This window comes from Physeter macrocephalus, chromosome 2 (genome assembly GCF_002837175.3).
Source record: "Physeter macrocephalus isolate SW-GA chromosome 2, ASM283717v5, whole genome shotgun sequence".
Classification (NCBI taxonomy): Eukaryota; Metazoa; Chordata; class Mammalia; order Artiodactyla; family Physeteridae; genus Physeter; species Physeter macrocephalus.
In genome coordinates, this window is record NC_041215.1 from 94066032 (window position 1) to 94085602 (window position 19571).

General features: G+C 37.6%; 1 protein-coding gene across 2 annotated transcripts in view; it reads right to left on the reverse strand.

Annotated features, from left to right (window-relative positions):
- Positions 1–858: 858 nt before the first annotated feature.
- SLC40A1 (solute carrier family 40 member 1) overlaps positions 859–19571 on the reverse strand; it is a 30564-nt gene continuing 11851 nt past the window's right edge. Inside the window, exons 5-8 of one of the 2 annotated variants that reach the window (XM_055089021.1) lie at positions 17322–17448; positions 10658–10900; positions 9195–9848; positions 859–1071 (exon numbers count right to left, since the gene is read on the reverse strand). In XM_055089021.1, coding sequence (XP_054944996.1) covers positions 1052–1071; positions 9195–9848; positions 10658–10900; positions 17322–17448 — 1044 coding nt within the window. In that variant the 3' untranslated portion in view covers positions 859–1051. Of the gene's footprint in view, positions 1072–6393; positions 8031–9194; positions 9849–10657; positions 10901–17321; positions 17449–19571 lie in introns of those variants that run through there. The other variant, XM_007115001.3, reaches the window with a different exon arrangement.

The following is a 19571-nucleotide window of genomic DNA, read 5'->3' on the forward strand; positions in this document are numbered from 1 at the left end:
TTATATACAATCCTCCTACCCATTGCCCTCGCTGGGAACCCAAGCTCTTCCAGGAAAGGTGGCTTGCACCTGTGCTGCAGCCTTTTGTGCTGGGGCTTATCTGTCAGTATGTTCTCATTTGCTTTCCTTATGTTGGAAATTTACCTTTGATCTGCTAATGATTCCAGCCTAGCCTGTTTTCAAAAGAACAAGCTGAAGTGTTTGGGTACTCTTTTCCTGTCATTTCAGTGGTATCTGAGGAGGAAGAATGGATAAATATATGTACTATCCTGTTCACGGTATCTTTGACTAAAAACTTGTGCTGTGAATTCCTTCCCCACTCTCCCCAACACCCTTCATTCCTTCTCTCCATCCTCTGTCCATCTTTTCCTCTATCCTTTTCTTTTCCAGGTAAGTATCTAGAAGTCTAGGAAATGAGATTAGAATTTAAAACAATGGTAAGATATATACCCAGGAGTGGGATTGCTGGATCATATGGTAATTCTATTTTTAGTTTTTTGAGGAACCTCCACACTGTTCTCCATAATGGCTGCACCACTTTACACTCCCACCAACAGTATATGAGGGTTCCCTTTTCTCCACATCCTCACCAACATTTGTTATTTGCTGTCTTTTTGAAAATAACCATTCTGACAGGTGTGAGGTGATATCTCATTGTGGTTTTGATTTGCATTTCCCTGATAATTAGCGATGTTATGCATTTTTTTTATTTTTTATTTTTTTTTTTTTTTGCGGTACGCGGGCCTCTCACTGTTGTGGCCTCTCCCGTTGCGGAGCACAGGCTCCGGACGCGCAGGCTCAGCGGCCATGGCTCACGGGCCCAGCCGCTCCGCGGCATGTGGGATCTTCCGGGACCGGGGCACGTACCCGTGTCCGCTGCATTGGCAGGCGGACTCTCAACCACTGTGCCACCAGGGAAGCCCTGTTATGCATCTTTTCATGTGCTTGTTTGGTCATCTTTATGTCTTCTTTGGAAAAATGTCTATTCAGGTCTTCTGCTCATTTTTTAATCAGGTTGTTTGTTTTTTTGATATTGAGTTGTATGAGCTGTTTATGCTCTTGGGTATATATCTGAAGGAAAAGAAAACACTAATTTGAAAAGATACATGCACCCCAATGTTCACAGCAGCATTATTTACAATAGCCAAGATAGGGAAGCAACTTAAGGTCCATCAACAGACGAATGGATAAAGATGTGGTACATCTATAAAATGGAATATTAGTCATAAAAAAGAATGAAATTTTGCCATTTGCCACAATGCAGATAGACCTGGAGGGTACTATGTTTAGTGAAATAAGTCAGATAGAGAAAGGCAAATACTGTATGTTTTCACTTACATGTGGAATCTAAAAAATAAAATAAATAAATGAATATAACAAAACAGAAACAGACTCACGGATATAGAAAACAAACTAGTGGTTACCAGTGTGGACAGGGATGAAGTGAGGGGCAAGATGGGGTAGAGCATTAAGAGGTACAAACCATTATGAATAAAATAAATAAGATATAAGGATGTATTGTACAACACAGAGAATACAGCCAATACCTTATAACTTTAAATGGAGTTTAATCTATAAAAAATTGAATCACTATATTATACACCTGAAACTAATATTATATTGTAAATCAACTATACTTTAATAAAAATAAAAAGCAGTGATGGGAATTTTCCGCTTTTTTTTATAGACATTCTTTATAATGTCCACAATAGAAACTTCAGCTATTTTCCAAAGAACTGAAACTAAACTTAATTCGGTGTTTTTTTCTCCTCAACAGGTCTCTTTGTAGACTCCTACTATCAAAGAGAATATGTCACAATTGAAGAAAAACATTAACAGGTAAAATTAATTGGTATATTTAACTAAATAGTTCAACCAACATGACACATTTGTATAAGAATAATTCATGTAACAATAAATTATGTCGAAACAGAGAATATCCTTAGTTATTCCTCACATGAATTTAAGAAACACTTTGGGGCTATATATTAGGTACTGGCTAAGAGTGCTAATCCCCTATAAGATAGGTATTAATATTCCCATTATGCAAATGAAGAACAGAAGTTCAGGGAAGTTTAAAAACTTGCCCAGAGCACAGAAGCTAGTAATTAGCAAGGCAAAAATTTGAACCCAGGTCTCACTGCAATTCCCACCCATTTCCCTGTTTCACCTCATATAGGCATTAGGAAAGCCCCAAAGTATTGTAAGCGCTGCCAAAGGACCAACTAAGACATTTAAAACAGGTGTGGCAGCTGTGAATATTGGAAAAACTTTAGCTGTCTGTAAACACAATCAGAAATGTTCATGTTCAGTGAGTCAGTTAACAGAGTTATACCCACTTCACTATGTAAGTTAAAATCTGTTTGCCATAAACAAATAGACTCCCTTAAGGATATTAAGGATTTCCTGACCTTTCCCATTAGGAAAAAAAAAAAAAAAAAAAAAGCTTGTGCTAGTGTTGTGTGGTATGGAGGAAAGAAGACAGCCTTTGGAGACAGACAGAAATGGTTCTAGATTCTGTTCTGACACTTACTAGCTATGTAGGTGCGTGACACATCCTAAGACTCAGTTTCCTCATCTATAAAACAGATAATAATACCTTCTTCACTGAGTTATGGTGAGGATTAAATGAATAAAATGCTGACAAATAACAGATATTTAAATATTATTTCTTTTCACCAGTGTCTTTCACTTAAATACCTTAGAATTAATAAATAAGAAGATATGTATATATTTGGTCAATACATAGTACTAAATAAAAAGTAAATCTATCACAGGACAACCCTTCTTTCTAGAATATATATGTACATTAAGCTCAAATATTCCTTTATGTATGATTTACTATGTGACTATGTCCTGTTTATTAGGGATCATTTATCATAAGGTCTATAGTTCTTCAAAACATGTATTTCTCCTGAGTGTTTTAGTCACTATGAAACATATTTATCCTCTTGCAACTTCCATCTGTTTAATTAGATTACTTTTGTATTATCATCACTACAACTGCATACATAAGTTAAGGACAACCACTCTCTAAGACAATTTTGAAAATAACTACTTCAGGAACTTTGCAGTGCACTTTTATCCCAGTAAAATGCAATAAGGAAAATGTTCAAATAGGAGAATATGTAATAACTTACATAGAGCTCAGGGTGAAGAACCTGGAAAAAAGTACTTGAACTTTGATCTCTCATTTGCCCATTCTTTAGATAAAATACTTGCTCCCTTTTGGACTTGGAAAATGTAAACAAGTATCCATATAAGGGTTAAAAGTCATTTAACTTTCAAAGTGTGCCTAAATGCAGCCAGTTCAGACTTGTTTGTGATAAAAGTATATGTGTTGTCACAAGGTTCTTCTAACGTTTCAACTCTATTCTTGAACTGCTATCTTGTAAAACAAAAATGTTCTGGTAGCAAAGATTACTCTGAATGGTGGATGAAGAGAAGAAAAAGGAGACATTATAAAAGGAGAAGCAATGTTTAAATGAACTAATAAAGAGTTTCAAGTAAGTGTCATTTGGGGAGAAAAAGGTAAAACTCAGTGGTCTTTTGTCTTGGCTGAAAGACATATCAGATAAATTTACTTCTCAATCACAATAAAATTAGACTCTGTAATTTGTATACCTATGTCACTGTTTTTAAAGTTTTTAATTACCATGTCAACAGCCTTAATGCAAACATGACTTTAATATAACCCTCTGAACTTGGGGGAAAAATATACATTGATTGATCAACAGATATAGATAGATAATGATATAATCTTGCTGAACAAACCAAATGATATAAGAAGTTATTTTTGAAAATTTCATTAAAAAATTATCTGGAAGTATACACTAAACTGTTCACAGTGGGCACTGAGGATTTGGGGAGTGGGGTAGGAAGAGGGGACTTGAACAATTTAAAATTCTGTGCTTTTTCTTTTTTTAAAATAGGAGCACATTATGTTTATACTTCAGACAAACTTTAAAAGTGGTTTTTAATTAAATTGGCATTATCCTTTAACCCAACTGTATAAACAACTCATGGAATAAGGAACTATGGGGCAGAATTCTCACTGACATCAATATGGCAGGTAATAAATGCATAGGTTATTTGACCTTAAATGATCTCCAATAAAAGATGCCTAATCGCCTAATGTTTTTCACCATAAATGTTTGCTGAGTTCTATCTTGTTCTCTGTACTCCGTCACTTTTGTATATTTACCTCCTTTTATCTACACTTTTTCAAATACTATTTTCTTGCTCACAAACCATCGTCTTAGAGAAAAACTTTAAAAAATGGCAGCCCATGGGTGGCTTATAGGTAGACCACAGATGTATTTGGTTTGGCTAGAAAAATGTTTTCAGCATTTTCAAATTAGTTGCCAGTTTTGTGTGACGCCAATTTTGTCACACAAAATTCCAGATTCCCAGCTTCTCTTGAAAGATAAAAGATAAGACAAGAGAGACCCACATTCCGAGTTGCTTAGCTGTTCCTTTGGTCTGGGTGTGTGCTCTCCAGCTCACATACCCTGTGACCTCCCCAACAGCACATCCAGGGATTTGGCTCACCTCTTGCATTGTTTTTTTGTCTTATGGTGAACAGGAAAATTATTTCTTACCTATACGCTTCTTTTTCTTTTATTTTTTTAAGTTGGGGGGTGGGCAATGAAAGAAACATCAAGGAAGCCAGATGTTTCAAGGGAAAAAAAAATGGGAAAAGGCATATTTCTTTATGGAAATGAATACAGCTTTAGGGCTTTCCTGGTGGCACAGTGGTTAAGAATCCGCCTGCCAACGCTGGGGACACGGGTTCAAGCCCTGGTCCGGGAAGATGCCACATGCCGCGGAGCAACTAAGCCCGTGTGCCACAACCACTGAGCCTGCACTCTACAGCCCGCGAGCCACAACTGCTGAGCCTGTGTGCCACAATTACTGAAGCCCACATGGCTAGAGCCCATGCTTCTCAACAAGAGAAGCCACCTTAATGAGAGGCCTGTGCACCACAACGAAGAGTAGCCCCCGCTCGCTGCAACTAAAAAGAAAGCTCGCATGCAGCAACGAAGACCCAACGCAGCCAAAAATAAATAAATAAATAAATAAATTTTTTAAAAAAATGAATACAGCTTTTCCTGTGCAGACAAAGGATGTCTATGTGGAAAGGATCAACTTTAATAACCACAAGAAACCTGCACAGGAATAGAGAAGAACATGAAAAAATGTAATAATTTGTTTTTAAGTGGGAAAAAATAAGTGATACTTTTGTGAAATGCAATTACATGTTAAATGAAAGACTGTTTTCCTACATCTATTCACTTCACTCATTTGTTTTACCTATTGACCCTGTAGGTATTTGAGTTTGTTTCCCCATTTAGAAACACACCCAGACAGTCACACATCATCTACCCAGCCCTACTATGCCTTGGGGCAGTACACAGCAAAGGCTGCCCAGTCCAGCAGTGATTTTCCCCCATCTCCCTCCTCTTCCTGCTCCGAACCACACTTTGCAAAGATAAGGGGAGCACCTGTAAAAATTTCTGTTAACTAACTCCATTTTCCTTCCTTCCACACAGGGCCTCTCTCAGTAGCCCCCCCAGTTTGGCAAAACATCCACATTAAGAGCTGAGACCTTCCTTTGCTAAGATGGTTCTACTCATTTTACAAGGTCACAGGCCTTCAATTATAGCTGCAAACACTCAGGGCAGATCTCCAACCTTGGCTCGACCCCTGCGGGAGGAAGCGGATGACCTGTTCAAGACAGCAGCCAGACCTAACAGAGGCATCTACTGTCTGCTCAAAAGTCAGCAGCAGATCAGTAGCTACAGGGTGATGCCAAAAGTTCTCAAGCTCCCAATTTGGGGGGAAAGAAAAGGAGCCTCTGATCAACCGTGTTTGAGTCAAATCTGCATCCCCAAGACCAATCAGTTTGGGACACAGATCAAGTGTTCAGCAAATATTTGCTGAACACAGAATGTGGCTCTACTCTCTCTGGCCCATCATGAGGAACCTATCTTTAACTCCCTGTCATTAGTTAGATCCAACTTCTAGTAATATTACAACTTTGTCTTACAGCCCACAAAGTGCTTCTACAAGAATTATCTCACTTGACTCAATCAGGGAAGTTGGGAGGTAGGTAGGGTTGGTTTTATAATATCATCTCCAATTTACAGAAGAGAAAACAGAACTCAAGAGAGCTTAAAGTGACTTCTTCAAAGTCAAAGGATGAGTCCTGGGCCTCATGTTCACTATAATTTTATCCAAGCCACCATAAACTAGACATATAAGCAGGGAGACAAATCTAAAATTGTGAATTATTATGAAACTGTAGGCCTTTAGAGAGAAACAGATGTTACCCAAAACAGATGTTCTGTAACAAAAGCAATATTAAACAACTGGGGAATGCAATTAAGGAAAAAGAAATCAAGATTTTTAAAAATTTTTTATACAGAAATATTTTACAAAGATTTTACAACATAGCAAATCATTATGTCATACTATAGAAAGGAGAAAAAGATTAAACCTCAAGGATAAAGAAAGTGCTCAGAGCAACGTATTGCAGTCTCCATGAAAGTGCATGAACAGTTAAGGCAAAGTACCCCATTGGTACTGGCATGTTGCAAAATGACTTGTAAAACAGTTTTTACTTGTAAAATATATATATAAAAGCGTTTTTTTTTTCCTCCATTTTTCTCAAAGATGTTTGAAAGGGATACATTTATGAACAGTCTTGCTCTACAACTAGGTAAAAATAACTCCTGGGTACAAAACAGTAAAAGTAAAAATGCTCTACCAAGCATGTTAAAAGTAAATCAAATGATTTATAAAACAAAACCTTTCCAAGTCTGGGCTTGCTTTCTACATTTAACTTGCCAGGCTGAAGGCTAATTGCCTCATATTCCACGACAGAGATCATTAAGGATAGCAACGTGAGTTAAATCAAGATCTTGCCCTTTGCGTGACTTTTAACTTCTAGTTTCTATGGCCGAACCACTGGCGTGTTTGAAGTCCTCATGCATTCACTGTGTTATAAATCTACTCTACAGCTTTGCTTCTATCTTCAGCTTACACAATAGCCATTTTATGAAGTGTTACACATGCTTAATACAATATTTTGCCCTAGCTGATAAGAAAAATACAAAGGTGGTCTCTAAAGTTAAACCATAAACCCTATTAGAGAATTCTAGTTAAGTATTTCATTTTTCCACATAGAGGTAAATCCCTTAACATCAATAGGATCAATAAGGATAATACTGGTTATCAAATTTTAATCTTCAAACTTGGAAGAGAATTTGTTTTTATAATATAACTGAGAATAAGATTTTTTTTTTAAGTAAATTAGCTTGACTTGAACAAGAGTGTTAGGGAAAACCGACATACCTGAATTCTAGTACAGATAATAAAAATCTGCCAAAGAATAACTTAATTCACATGACTAATCACTCTTTTATGTAAAATTTTACCTACTTGTGAGAAATAGGGAAAATCAGTGTTACTATTTTAGTCTCCATATTTAAACTGAGTTTTTCTTTCTCTATTTTTTTTCCACCCTTAAAAATAAGGGAAATTAACCAGCTCATTTCTGCTGGCTCAAGTTTCCTAACTAGCTTTTAGCCGTCAAGGTATAGCTGTGGTAAAACCAGAGAGACACACTGAGCCATTTATTGGAATTTTGAAGTACAAAATAGGCACATGCGCTCTTCATAACCTAATAACAGGGATAGCAACAGTTAAACTGTCTTACACATCCGATGTATTAGTTTGATTTGCATCTGTAACTTCTTTATCACCATGACTACAGACAAAAAGTTGGGAGCCCAGAGTTTTCTGGGCAAATCGGAAATACATGATGTGGCCCATTGCCACAAAGGAGACTGAAATCAATACAAGCAAGCCAAAAGCTTCAGGATTTGGAGCCAGGATGACCATGATGAAATGCAGAAGATCAAGGAGATAGTTCATGGAGTTCTGTACACCATTTATAATGCCTCTCTCAGATTCGACTACATTTTCTTGCAGCAACTGTGTCACAGTTAAATCAAAGGACCAAAGACCTATAATAAAAGATTTTTTTAGAAACTTAATTTTAACTTATAGCTGTACATTTCAGATTTATAGATTAAAAATCTGTTGACATGTGCAAAATACATACTTAACCCTATTACCTTAAAGTCACCATATGTATATTTATCATAGCCTAGCCTTAGAGTATTATTTTTCATTAATAAACACTGAGTTATTAGTAGCTTCAAGAAATTGTTTTTACAGCCACAAGACAAAAATAAGTCTAATCTACAAACTTCTTAATTCTGTTTTTCTGTGATTATTCATACTAAGAAAGCAAAACTCTGCAATCAGAGACATAATAAATCCTATTAAAATTACTAGTATTTTTAAAGTTTAAAATGAGTAGACCTAATATATTGTTATCATTAAAGTGTAAGGAAACTTTAAACCATTAATACATTTACTGTTTGGGTTCTAAAGCCCCTACAATAAAGCTGTCTTGCTTAAATATTAATGTCTTTGATAAATTAATGAACTGCTTTGTATCACAGGATAAATATGGTTTCATTTCAAGAACGATTTCAGTCAGAGATAATTTACCAGTACTCTATTAATGATTACTTAAATTTTACTTTGTAAGAGGTCTTTATGTTTCCTTCCAGAGCTATAAAATCCGTTTGGCAAAGTATACAATAAACAAATATCAGCTAGAGAAGACCTTTGAAGGATTTTTTTTTCTAACTACTGTCTTATTTTTTTTTAAATTTAAACCCCAAACCCTTTTTTTTTTACCTTGTCCCATTGAAATATTTGCTAAATTACAGTCCTTTTGGTAAAGTTATAGCAATATAAAGACTCTAAATTACTAAAAGTATAATTATCATAGATAATATCTTTAGAAAAATTAAACTACATTAAAAGAGTAAGATATCCATTTAGTAAAAATTTTCAAGCCCTAACCATGTTTTAAGAAGGTATACACACACACACACACACACACACACACACACACACACACACAAATATAGATTTTTTTAAACTATAAAATAAACATTTCATAATAAGTGACTGGATTATACATAAGGATAAATAGTGGATATTGCTTAAATTAACATTCAGGGAATATTTTAGACCACTTACTGTTGAATTATCTGAAACCACATTGCAAAAAGACACTTTAGTTCATTAATATACAAAAAGAGATTTCTTACCGATTCTAGCAGCAATGACGCCTGCAAACAGCAGACTGACAGAGATTACAGGCACAGATTTAGGACTCATCTCTGGGACAATATTAGCAGGATCAGATCTGTTTGACTTTTGCAAATCAGTTGTAGAGAAGATTTCAGATATTTTTGTAGGTGTAATTGAAAGTGGTTCTGTTTGAATGAACCTAGAACGGATATCTTCAAAAGGAGAAACAGACAAGTCCAAGGGGCTTCCAGGCATGAACACGGAGATCACACATAAGATCAAACAGGAAAGCTGTGCAAATCCTGAGATCAGACCAGTCCGAACCAGGCCACATTTTCGACGTAGCCACGTAAAAGCCACAGTTCCCATTATTCCAGTTATGGCTGATGCTCCCATCAAAATACTGAGGATGGACCCGCTCAGCCCCTGAGTGTAGGCGTACCCTGTAGTGATGCAATCAAAGCCCAGGACAGTCATATAGAGGAAAGCAAGACCCATGCCCGCCAGAAACACCGGCTGGTTGTAATAGGAGACCCATCCATCTCGGAAGGTGCGGAAGGGCTCAGCCATCTGGGAGGCACAACTTAGCCCTTGCTCATGTTCAAGTTCATAGACATCAGGGTCTTTCTCACCCATTAGATGAGTTCCCTCCAGGGGTTTTGGCTCAGTTTCTGTTAATAAAAGACATTATTATTTGAGGGAGGGGACATGGGGGAAAAAGCCAACTATCTTAGTATTTTTTCTTCTCCCCTTTCCCTCACCCATGGAGGGTATCACCCATGGATACCCTTGGCTACTACAATATAAAATGTATTTTCTTTTACTCATCTAAGAATTCCAGCCAAGAACAATCTCCAAGTATTTATGTTAAAGAAACAAAATACTATTGATATTTCTCCCCTCCTCTCTTCCCCTCTCTCTCAGAAATTATAATCCCACCAAAGTAAATAGCAGGAAAACAGATCAGATAACATATAATAATTGTCCGGGGAAACAAAGAATCTTATTTTCTGGGACCCTTTTAAGATTACATTTGTTCAGAAGCCCAACTTCCTCTTCTCTTCTTGAAAAATGCCCACCTCATGTCCTCACTCCCTTCCACTGTCTTACAAATGGCATGTAACTTCCCTTCTTTATAGACTCCTAGGAATTCTCTTGTTCTCTTTCTCCCACTGTTCTTCCCATTCCTATGGCTCAACTTTGCCCAGCCCTCCCTCAATGAATTGCCCCTCTGTGTCTGCTGTTCCTGTTAAGGAAAAGGGTCAGGGGTCCCATTCCAACCTCTTGAGGTTCAACCCAGAGTTGCTTCTCAGACCCTCAAGAGCCTGGATTCTGACTTACTACCACATTGATATATTTAACCTCATGCAGGCCTTCAGTGGTAACTAAACCTGATATAAATTCAAAATTATTTTGGCCTTAACCAATATTTAAGGTCTGAAAATAAGAATAAAGGGATTAAACATTTTGTTGAGTTTACCTTTGTATACCTTCAGCTGTTTCAACTCAGTTTCCTCTTTAGGAGCAGCTTTCACAGCTAGAGCAGGGGTTTTCTGATAAACCTTCCAGAGCAGAAAGTATTCCACACACATGGATACCAAATTCCATCCCGAAATGAAACCGCAGCCAATGACTGGGGAGCCAAATGTCATAATCTGGCCTACAGCCATGGGGGCCAAGATGTTGGTTAACTGGTCAATCCTTCGTATTGTAGCATTCATATCTACAGAGGTAGGTGAAAGAGGCAGAAAAGTGTGCAAATCTATCAAAGAGAGACTGCCCACTTACATAATACAACTCATAAACTAAGAGTGTAGACTCCTAAGATGTAAACTTCTAAAAGCATTCTGCAAGCAAACCATTTTCTTAGAAAATCATTTGTTGTTTAGATCAAGTCATATTAAATTTGCCTCAAAAATCGTGATTCCCTTGGGATTATATAAATGAGCCTGACATCAGCTTTTAAAAAATGAATTCAGTAGTAACTCTACATTCATTTATTTCAACAAGCATTTATTAAATGCCTATTATGAGCTAGGCACCATTCTGGCACCATAACAAAAAATGAAGAATATCCTTCCCTGTCTTCATGAAGTTTACACTCCCAAGGGAAAACAAAAACAATAAATCAACAAGCATATAAACATAGAGCATGTCAGATGTTCATGAAATATTGTAGTGAAAAATAAAGCAGGAAAAAAAGGGCACAGAGAGTGCCCAGGGGAAGGGGGAAATTTCAGTTTTATATATGGCAAGGTCAGGGAAGAACTCACTGAAAAAAAGAGAGCATCACAGCAGAGGCGTGAAGCAGCAGAAGGCAAAAGAGTGAGTCATCTGGATATCAGGGAAAAGACAATTCCAGACCAAGGGAAGTGCAAAAGTCGTGGGGCAGGAGGAGCTTGCCCAGAGGAACAGCGAGGAGGCCAGTAGGGCTGGAGCAGAGTGAGGAAGGGAGAGGATAGGAAGAGATGCGGTCAGAGAGGAGGGAAGATTGGCCCAATCACGTAAGGTCTTAGTCTATTACTCAAACTTCAGTTTTTACACTGAATGACTCAGGAAGCCTTTGGAAGTTAAGGTACAGAGAGGTGGTATCACGGGACGTATTTTTAAAGGTTTATTTTGGCTGCTGTGATGAGAAAACAGTGTAAAGTAAGTGTGTGGGGTGGGGGGAGGGGTGTAGACAAGCGCAGAGGCAGGGAGACAGGCGGGAGATGATGTGTCATGGAGCAGGACAGTAGCAATGGAAGTGGAGAAATAGATACTGGATGTACTTTAAAGTAGAATCAAGAAGGCTTGAAAACAGATTAGATATGCTACCTGACAGAAAGAGAGGAATTAAAGTTTTTACCCTGAGCAACTATTGGAAGGACAGAGTTTCCACTTACTGAGAGAGACAAGACTTCAGAAGAATCAGGTTTTGGACAAAAGAATAAGCATCTGGTTCTAGAGGTGTGGATACAAGAGGCCCCGTCAGGCAGACAGTTAGTCATATAGGTCTGGGGTCTAGGGAAGAAGCATGTGCCAGATTTGGGAGTCATCGGCAGCTTGATTTTTGAAGCAATGACACTGGATGAGACCACCAGGGGAGTGAGGGTAGATGAGAATAGACAAGGTCTGAGGACTGAGTCCTGGGCATGCCAATGTTCAGAGGTCAGGAAGATGCGGAGGAATCAGCAAAAGAGGAGAAAAAACAGGAGAGCAGGGTGTCCTAGAAGCCAAGAGGTAACAGTGTTTCAAAGAGAGGGGAGTAATCAACTGGCAAGTGATGCTGGTAAGTGAAGAAAGATGAGCACTGACAATCAGCTCTAGATGGGTCACATGGAAGGTATTGAGGGTCTCAAAAAGAATAGTTCTGGTGGAGCGTAAGGGCAAATGCCTGATTGAAGCTGGTTTACAAGATTGGTGCCAACTCCAGGGGACACCATTTCTATCATATTTTAAGTGAGTGGCACCCCCTGGATTCACAATGTGAATGTTGCCCCCCTGGCATTATGGAAAGCAAGGCCCTGACCAAGGAAAGAAATTGGAAAGAGTGAGCACAGATATTTCTTTTTGTTAAGTTTTGTGCAAAAGAAGAACAAAGAAATGGGGTGACAGAGGGGTAAAGACAGGGATTTTTAAGATGAGAAAAGTTATAGCATGTTTATATGCAAATGATACAGTAGATGAGAAGGGATGGAATCTGAATCTACTGCACAAGTGGCAGAGTTGTTCTTAGGAACGCAAGCAATTCAACAGTGTAGGTCACGTAAACGGCCTCAGGTACAAGTAGGAAGAGTGATGTGAAGGTGGGAGCACACGGAAGTTCTCTCCTCATTTTTCCATTTTCTCAGCAGAATACAAAGCAAGGTCATCAGTGAAAGTGAGGATGGGAGAGGAGGTACTGAATGTATGAGGAGAAAGGAGAAAGTGAGAAATAGTCCTTTAGGAAAGTGGGAGAAGGAAGGGACCAAAGAAAATAGTATGATCATCTGGCAGCATGAAAGGGCCAACTTGAACCCAGTGGTCATGAGCTTTAAGAGACAGCAAAGTTGTATGTTTTTTTACCAGCCATGTGCTACTGTGGAGAGCTGGATTTAAGCAGGGTCTTATGAAAGGAAAGTGACAAAACGAGAGGAGGCCAAGTGAGCTGAGGGTATACACTAGGAGGTATTCATATGGTTGGAACAACTGACCTTGGAATTTAAGCTGGGTAAGGAGGAGAGACAAGAAAGGTCATGAGCAGTAAAAAGGTAGTAGAATTAATGGCTTGTAGGTGCCAACCAGGTTGGAGCATGGCTGGGGTACCAGGAGGAGTGAGCTGGAAAGACAGGAGGTATAGTTCAAGTCTTGGATGCTGGAGATTGAGATTACGAAAAGGGAGGATTTAGTGGTGATACCAAGGTCTAGGGTATGACCATGGGAATGTAGCTGAGTCAGAGTAGAGGACAAGATGAATAAAGGAGAGGAAGTCAAGAAAATAACCTACTTTGTCATTCTCTATCTCACAGAGTAGAGTGAAAATTATTGAGACAACTCCTCATCAATCATGTGGGGCACTTCAAGGGAAAAGCAGTACGTGACTTATAAGTACATTAATAGAAAACTGCCATTATTCTTTGTCCAGTTCTCCCTGGTCCTCAACTGCCTTCCAATTAGTCCTATGTGTGTAGAATGCTTATATGATAACAGGAGAACTTTGACATATTTCCCCTTTCACTTGAGAAGCAAAAGCAGTTTTCATTGATCTTACACACAGCCATTTTTTTGCCATGGCCTCATTAACTTCCATCTGCCCCTACTAATAAGTTCCTAACAGGGAAGTGTAGAATTGATCCAAATAACTCAATAATCTGAATCCAAAAATCAAGTACTAATGAAAATATACTCTTGGATCTGAAGGCCCCAGAACAAAAACAAAATTTAGTTAAAATGATTTGTTAACCTTTCACTACCTCCATTTTCAAGTGCTCATGAAGCTTCCTAATGCCATCAATTTCTATATTTTATTTAGAATTTAGAAATTTCTATCTCAGGAAGCTAATAATGTTTAGATGTAATGTAGTGTCAGAAACCAGATTTTATTTTTCTGAAGCAGAATGAATGAAATAATAATTTTGAAAAAGACCTAATCATTTTACTGTTAACAGGCTAGAGAAGAATTGGTCCTCTGAAGGTGCAAACATATTCTTTTTGCATGTTTGTATTTATTCTTACGCAAACACACAAATCTGTGCTCATTTAATTCCAATTTAACTGTTTTCAGCTACAGCTGTGGCACAGAGCATGCCATTCAGTAACTACTTACTATTATAAAAGGTATATTACATCTCATAGAATAATAATAAACAGATTTGCTGAGCAAATAGTAGCTAGCAGGTTTGTCTACCTCAAATATGAAATCAATTTTCAGTCAACAGAGTTCAAACAAGAAAGTTATCTGTCGTACTCAATCAAGCCAACCAGCAGATGTTTCTTTAGAATGGTGGACAAGAAAAACCTACCAGAAGCTATTAATAAAAAGTGATTAACAAAGGAAATGAAGAAGGAAATAAAACAACAGATGGAATAAAAACTCAGGCAAAGGAAATGAGTTTCAAAAACGTTTGACAGGTTAAGGGTCATGGCTCAAAAGAATGTTTTAATAAAACACTAAATCAAGTACCTAGACAAATTAGTTAACAGATTAATTAACAGTATTTATGTGGAAAAAGAGCATCTTTCCTGGAGCTGTCTAAATTAGATGGTAACAGCTATATTTTGACCTGATGCCACTGGCGTTATAAAACTTTTCAACCTTCCAGGGAAAATTTCTCTTGTTCTGTACCCTCGGTGATAACAACTTCCAATTTTAAAAACTACTCTGAAATCAAGAAACATTGGGATGAGGAAATGGGAGCAATTAGCATCCAGCTCACAACCTTCCCTCTTTATGGGCACACCCCTCCCCCATCTCACACACACACACACACACACACACACACACACACACACACACAACGCACACCGGTTCGGCCAGCCCTGCCCCATCTCCTGCTTGGTTTCTAACAGTCTTTGTTGGCAACCTCAAAAATTTCTCTTCTACTTTTCCTTTACCCTCCTCCTTTTTTTCTGTTCTGTAACTCTGCCTTCTAGCAGAAATGGTACCAAAAACCCATGGTTAGAGCCTTGCTGACCCTCAGGATGGAAGAAGTGTCTGTTTCCTGTTTTGAAGCATGGTTTTTAATTAATTTTAAAACAAACATGGAGGTCAAAACCTGAGGAAAAACAACATGGAGGTTTTCCTTCATTAGGCTGCTAACCCGTTCTAGGGGCTGGATTTGAAACAGCACCGCTTCCTAAGCTAATTCACAGTGGACAAGAGTTCAACAGGCAGCTTACTTCCTTTCTTAAATTTGAGAAACTCCAGAAGGTTAGAAAATAGACTAGTTAGCCTGGATTTTTCCACTCTGCAATAATTCCTCAAATAAAGAAGGACAGCTGAGAAATGGCCAGTCATATTTTTGTTATTTTTCTGGAGTCACTTTGTAGGCAGAAAAGATCCCAGAAAGTTATGTGGGATCTTTGTTTTTGTTATTTATTTACTTGGATATTTACCACAAATTAAAGATTCAGTGTAACTTTCTCTTTACTCAGGGCTTTTTTTTTTCAATTACAGACTTCACAGAGTCAACATGAGTTAAGAAATTCAGGTAAGAGAAAGAAAATCATCTTAAAAGCCACTTTTTTCCCCAAATACATTTCAACAGATATATATGTGATCTGTTTTCAAAATATATCCTTTTTGTGCCCTTTGAATTTTAAAACATGGACATGTATTACATCCGTAAAATTGCACACTAAAAGAGAAAGTAAATAACAGGGAAAAAACACCAAAAAAAAAAAAAAAACAGGACAAAGTCTTATCTTTTAATTCCACGTGACAAAAAAGAGAGATGGAATTATTTCCTATTAGTAAATGATCACAGGAAGAAAAATCAGTGAGAATCACTACTTTAGCTCCAGAGAGAATTTCCTGCAATCCAGACTCACATGTGTTAAATTCATCTTCCACACTCACCATCCTCTAAAATCACTGTGGTATTTCTATCTGGAGCAGTATTATTACTGCTACCACAAAGTGACGACTTAAGCAAATCCTTCATTTTCTTCATTTAGACCTCCCACAGATTTTGTACCCTTTCTCTCAACCTCCTTTCTACCTTTTTTTTTTTTTAAACCACGTGTCTAGTCAAACAAAGTTGCTTGCTGACCCCAGTACTCAAGCTTGCTTCTGTGTCCTGATAAGCCACTGAAGTCATCAGGAATGGTTTCCTTGTCAGTCAGGATGGTTGGGAAATGTGTTTGTGATACCCATTATCTCAATGACCAGCAGAGTTGGCTCAGCTGACCTGATCGGTAGATAGGTGTACCCTTCCTCCTTTACTCTGTGTAATTTCAATCCAATTTGTGTCTGGGTGCTGCACTGGGGGGCAGGTGGGGAATATCGAGTGAGGTAGGTTATTCTGAGCCCAGGTAATCTTGATGTAATGGACGTGTTGCTTTGTAAGCATTCTTCTGACTTTCTTGGCTCCTCTTGTATATGTTTCCAATGGACAACTAAGATGCAAGCTTTTTAAAAACCTACGTTCTATCTTGTATTTCTTTAGTATTCATAATAGCAGTTACATTACACCACACATAATGTAATAAAAGTTACCAATTATGGCTTTAAAGTTGAAGGAATTCACTTCTAGAGTCTCTCCTAGAATTAAGTTGTTTCCATTTGTTTGGATAAAAACAATATCCATAGTATAACCAGTAAGTACTGGTAATAATATCCACAGTATGACTGATAAAATCACAAGTCAGATTTTCACTGTTCTAAGTATTAAGAAAACATTTAGAAACAGTTAACAGAATTTGAAAGAAAGAGCTCAAAAGAAATGTTCTTCTATTTGCCAGGTTTGCATGGAATAAAAGAGAAGGTCACTATCCTATAAATTAGCTTCATAACAGTGAGGTAAATCTTTGCACTGAGACAGATAATGTAAGAAAAAGACTATGACTTCAATTTATTATTCTTAAAAAATACTAGGAGAAAAAGGCTTAAGCCTCATTTACCACCACTGATTTAAAGTGAATCCTGATAAAACCCATTTGGTAGAAAGAGAAAAGCAAATTACCTGCTAGTTTGCTTCTGTCGTCTCCTGCAACAACAACAATCCAATCCCTTTGGATTGTGATTGCAGTAGCAGTACTGGCCAGGTTTGCAATATTTGCAATAGTGATGATCAGGATATAGCATGAAGTCTAAGGAATTACAGGAAAAAATTATTAAAATGTCAGTTTTACCATACTGTACCTACCTCACTGTACAATATAGTTTAAAATGGTCTTTGGTAACATAATAATAAAATTTTTATTTTAATTTCATTTCATAAAATCATAAGAAATCATTCTACTTTGTACACATGAAACAATAAACACCAGTGGTCCAGTTAAAGGGCATAATGTCTTTCTAATCTGTATCATCTGTGGTATGCATAATACAAAAAATTTTAATAGTCATATGCACATTTATGTGACATAGTTATCATAAAGTGTTAAAAAAGGGGTGGTTTTTAATTTCCCCCACAAATATGTCCTCTGCAAAAAACAGTGAAGGGGAAGTGAGAAGACATGAATTTAAATCAGAGTTCTGACACTTTCCAGTTGCATGACAATGGGCAATCAGCTAACATCACTTTGTCTTACTTTTTTCATCAACAAAATGAAGGCAACAGACTAGAAGGTTTCTTGTCCTACCTGGCTCTGAAACGCTACAATATCAATCCAAATATACCTAAGAAGATTTAATAGGAACATCAAATTCACTGCTTTCCACTACACCCATCTCTCTCCTCTTTTCCATCAAGCTATCATGAAATCAGAGTGTGGGAAGTTATCTAGTCCATGTCCTCAAACAGAAATACCACTTATTATTAGAAGAACACAATCATGACTGATTTATATACATATATATATATATATATGGACACCATTTCTTAAGTGGTGTGAAAAAATTACAGGTTAATACTACTGAGCTTAAAACTAGCAACTGAATTATGTAATAAACTCTTAGAACTGCCATTAAAAACAAACAGGAAGGGGCTTCCCTGGTGGCTCAGTGGTTAAGAATCTGCCTGCCAATGCAGGGGACATGGGTTCAAGCTCTGGTCTGGGAAGATCCCACATGCCGCAGAGCAACTAAGCCCATGTGCCACAACTACTGAGCCTGCACTCTAGAGCCCATGAGCCACAACTACGGAGCCCCTGTGCCACAACTACTGAGCCTGCGCTCTAGAGCCTGTGCTCCGCAACAAGAGAAGCCACCGCAATGAGAAGCCCGCACACCACAACAAAGAGTAGCCCCCACTCTCCGCAATTAGAGAAAGCCCGCACACAGCAACAAAGACCCACTGCAGCCAAAAATAAATAATAAAATAAAACAAAACAAACAGGAAAACAACCAATAGGATGAAATTTAAATTCAAACAATACTTAATGAATGCCTGCTAAGGGCCAAAAAACAAAACAAGACAAAAATGGTAGGGGATATTAAAGTAGTACAGAGATCAAAATTAACAGGCCCTAATTCTTAGAAAGGTATAACCTTCCAAGACTGAACCAGGAAGAAATAGAAAATATGAACAGACCAATCACAAGTAACGAAATTGAAACTGTGACTAAAAATCTTCCAACAAACAAAATCCAGGACCAGATGGCTTCACAGGTGAATTCTATCAAACATTTAGAGAAGAGCTAACACCTATCCTTCTCAAACTCTTCCAAAAATTGCCGAGGAAGGAACACTTCCAAACTCATTCTCTGAGGCCACCATCACCCTGATACCAAAACCAGACAAAGATACTACAAAAAAAGAAAATTACAGACCAATATCACTGATGAATATAGATTCAAAACTCCTCAACAAAACACTAACAAACAGAATCCAACAACACATTAAAAGGATCATACACCATGATCAAACCCACAGCAAACATCATTCTCAATGGTGAAAAACTGAAAGCATTTCCTCTAAGAACAGGAACAAGACAAGGATGTCCACCCTCACCACTATTAATCAACATAGTTTTGAAAGTCCTAGTCACGGCAATCAGAGAAAAAGAAATAAAAGGAATACAAATTGGAAAAGAAGTAAAGCTGCTATCACTGTTTGCAGATGACATGATACTGTACATAGAGAATCCTAAAGATGCGACCAGAAAACTACTAGAGCTAATCAATGAATTTGGTAAAGTTGCAGGATACAAAATTAATGCGCAGAAAACTCTTGCATTCCTATACACTAATGATGAAAAATCTTTAAGAGAAATTAAGGAAACACTCCCATTTACCACTTCAACAAAAAGAATAAAATACCTAGGAATAAA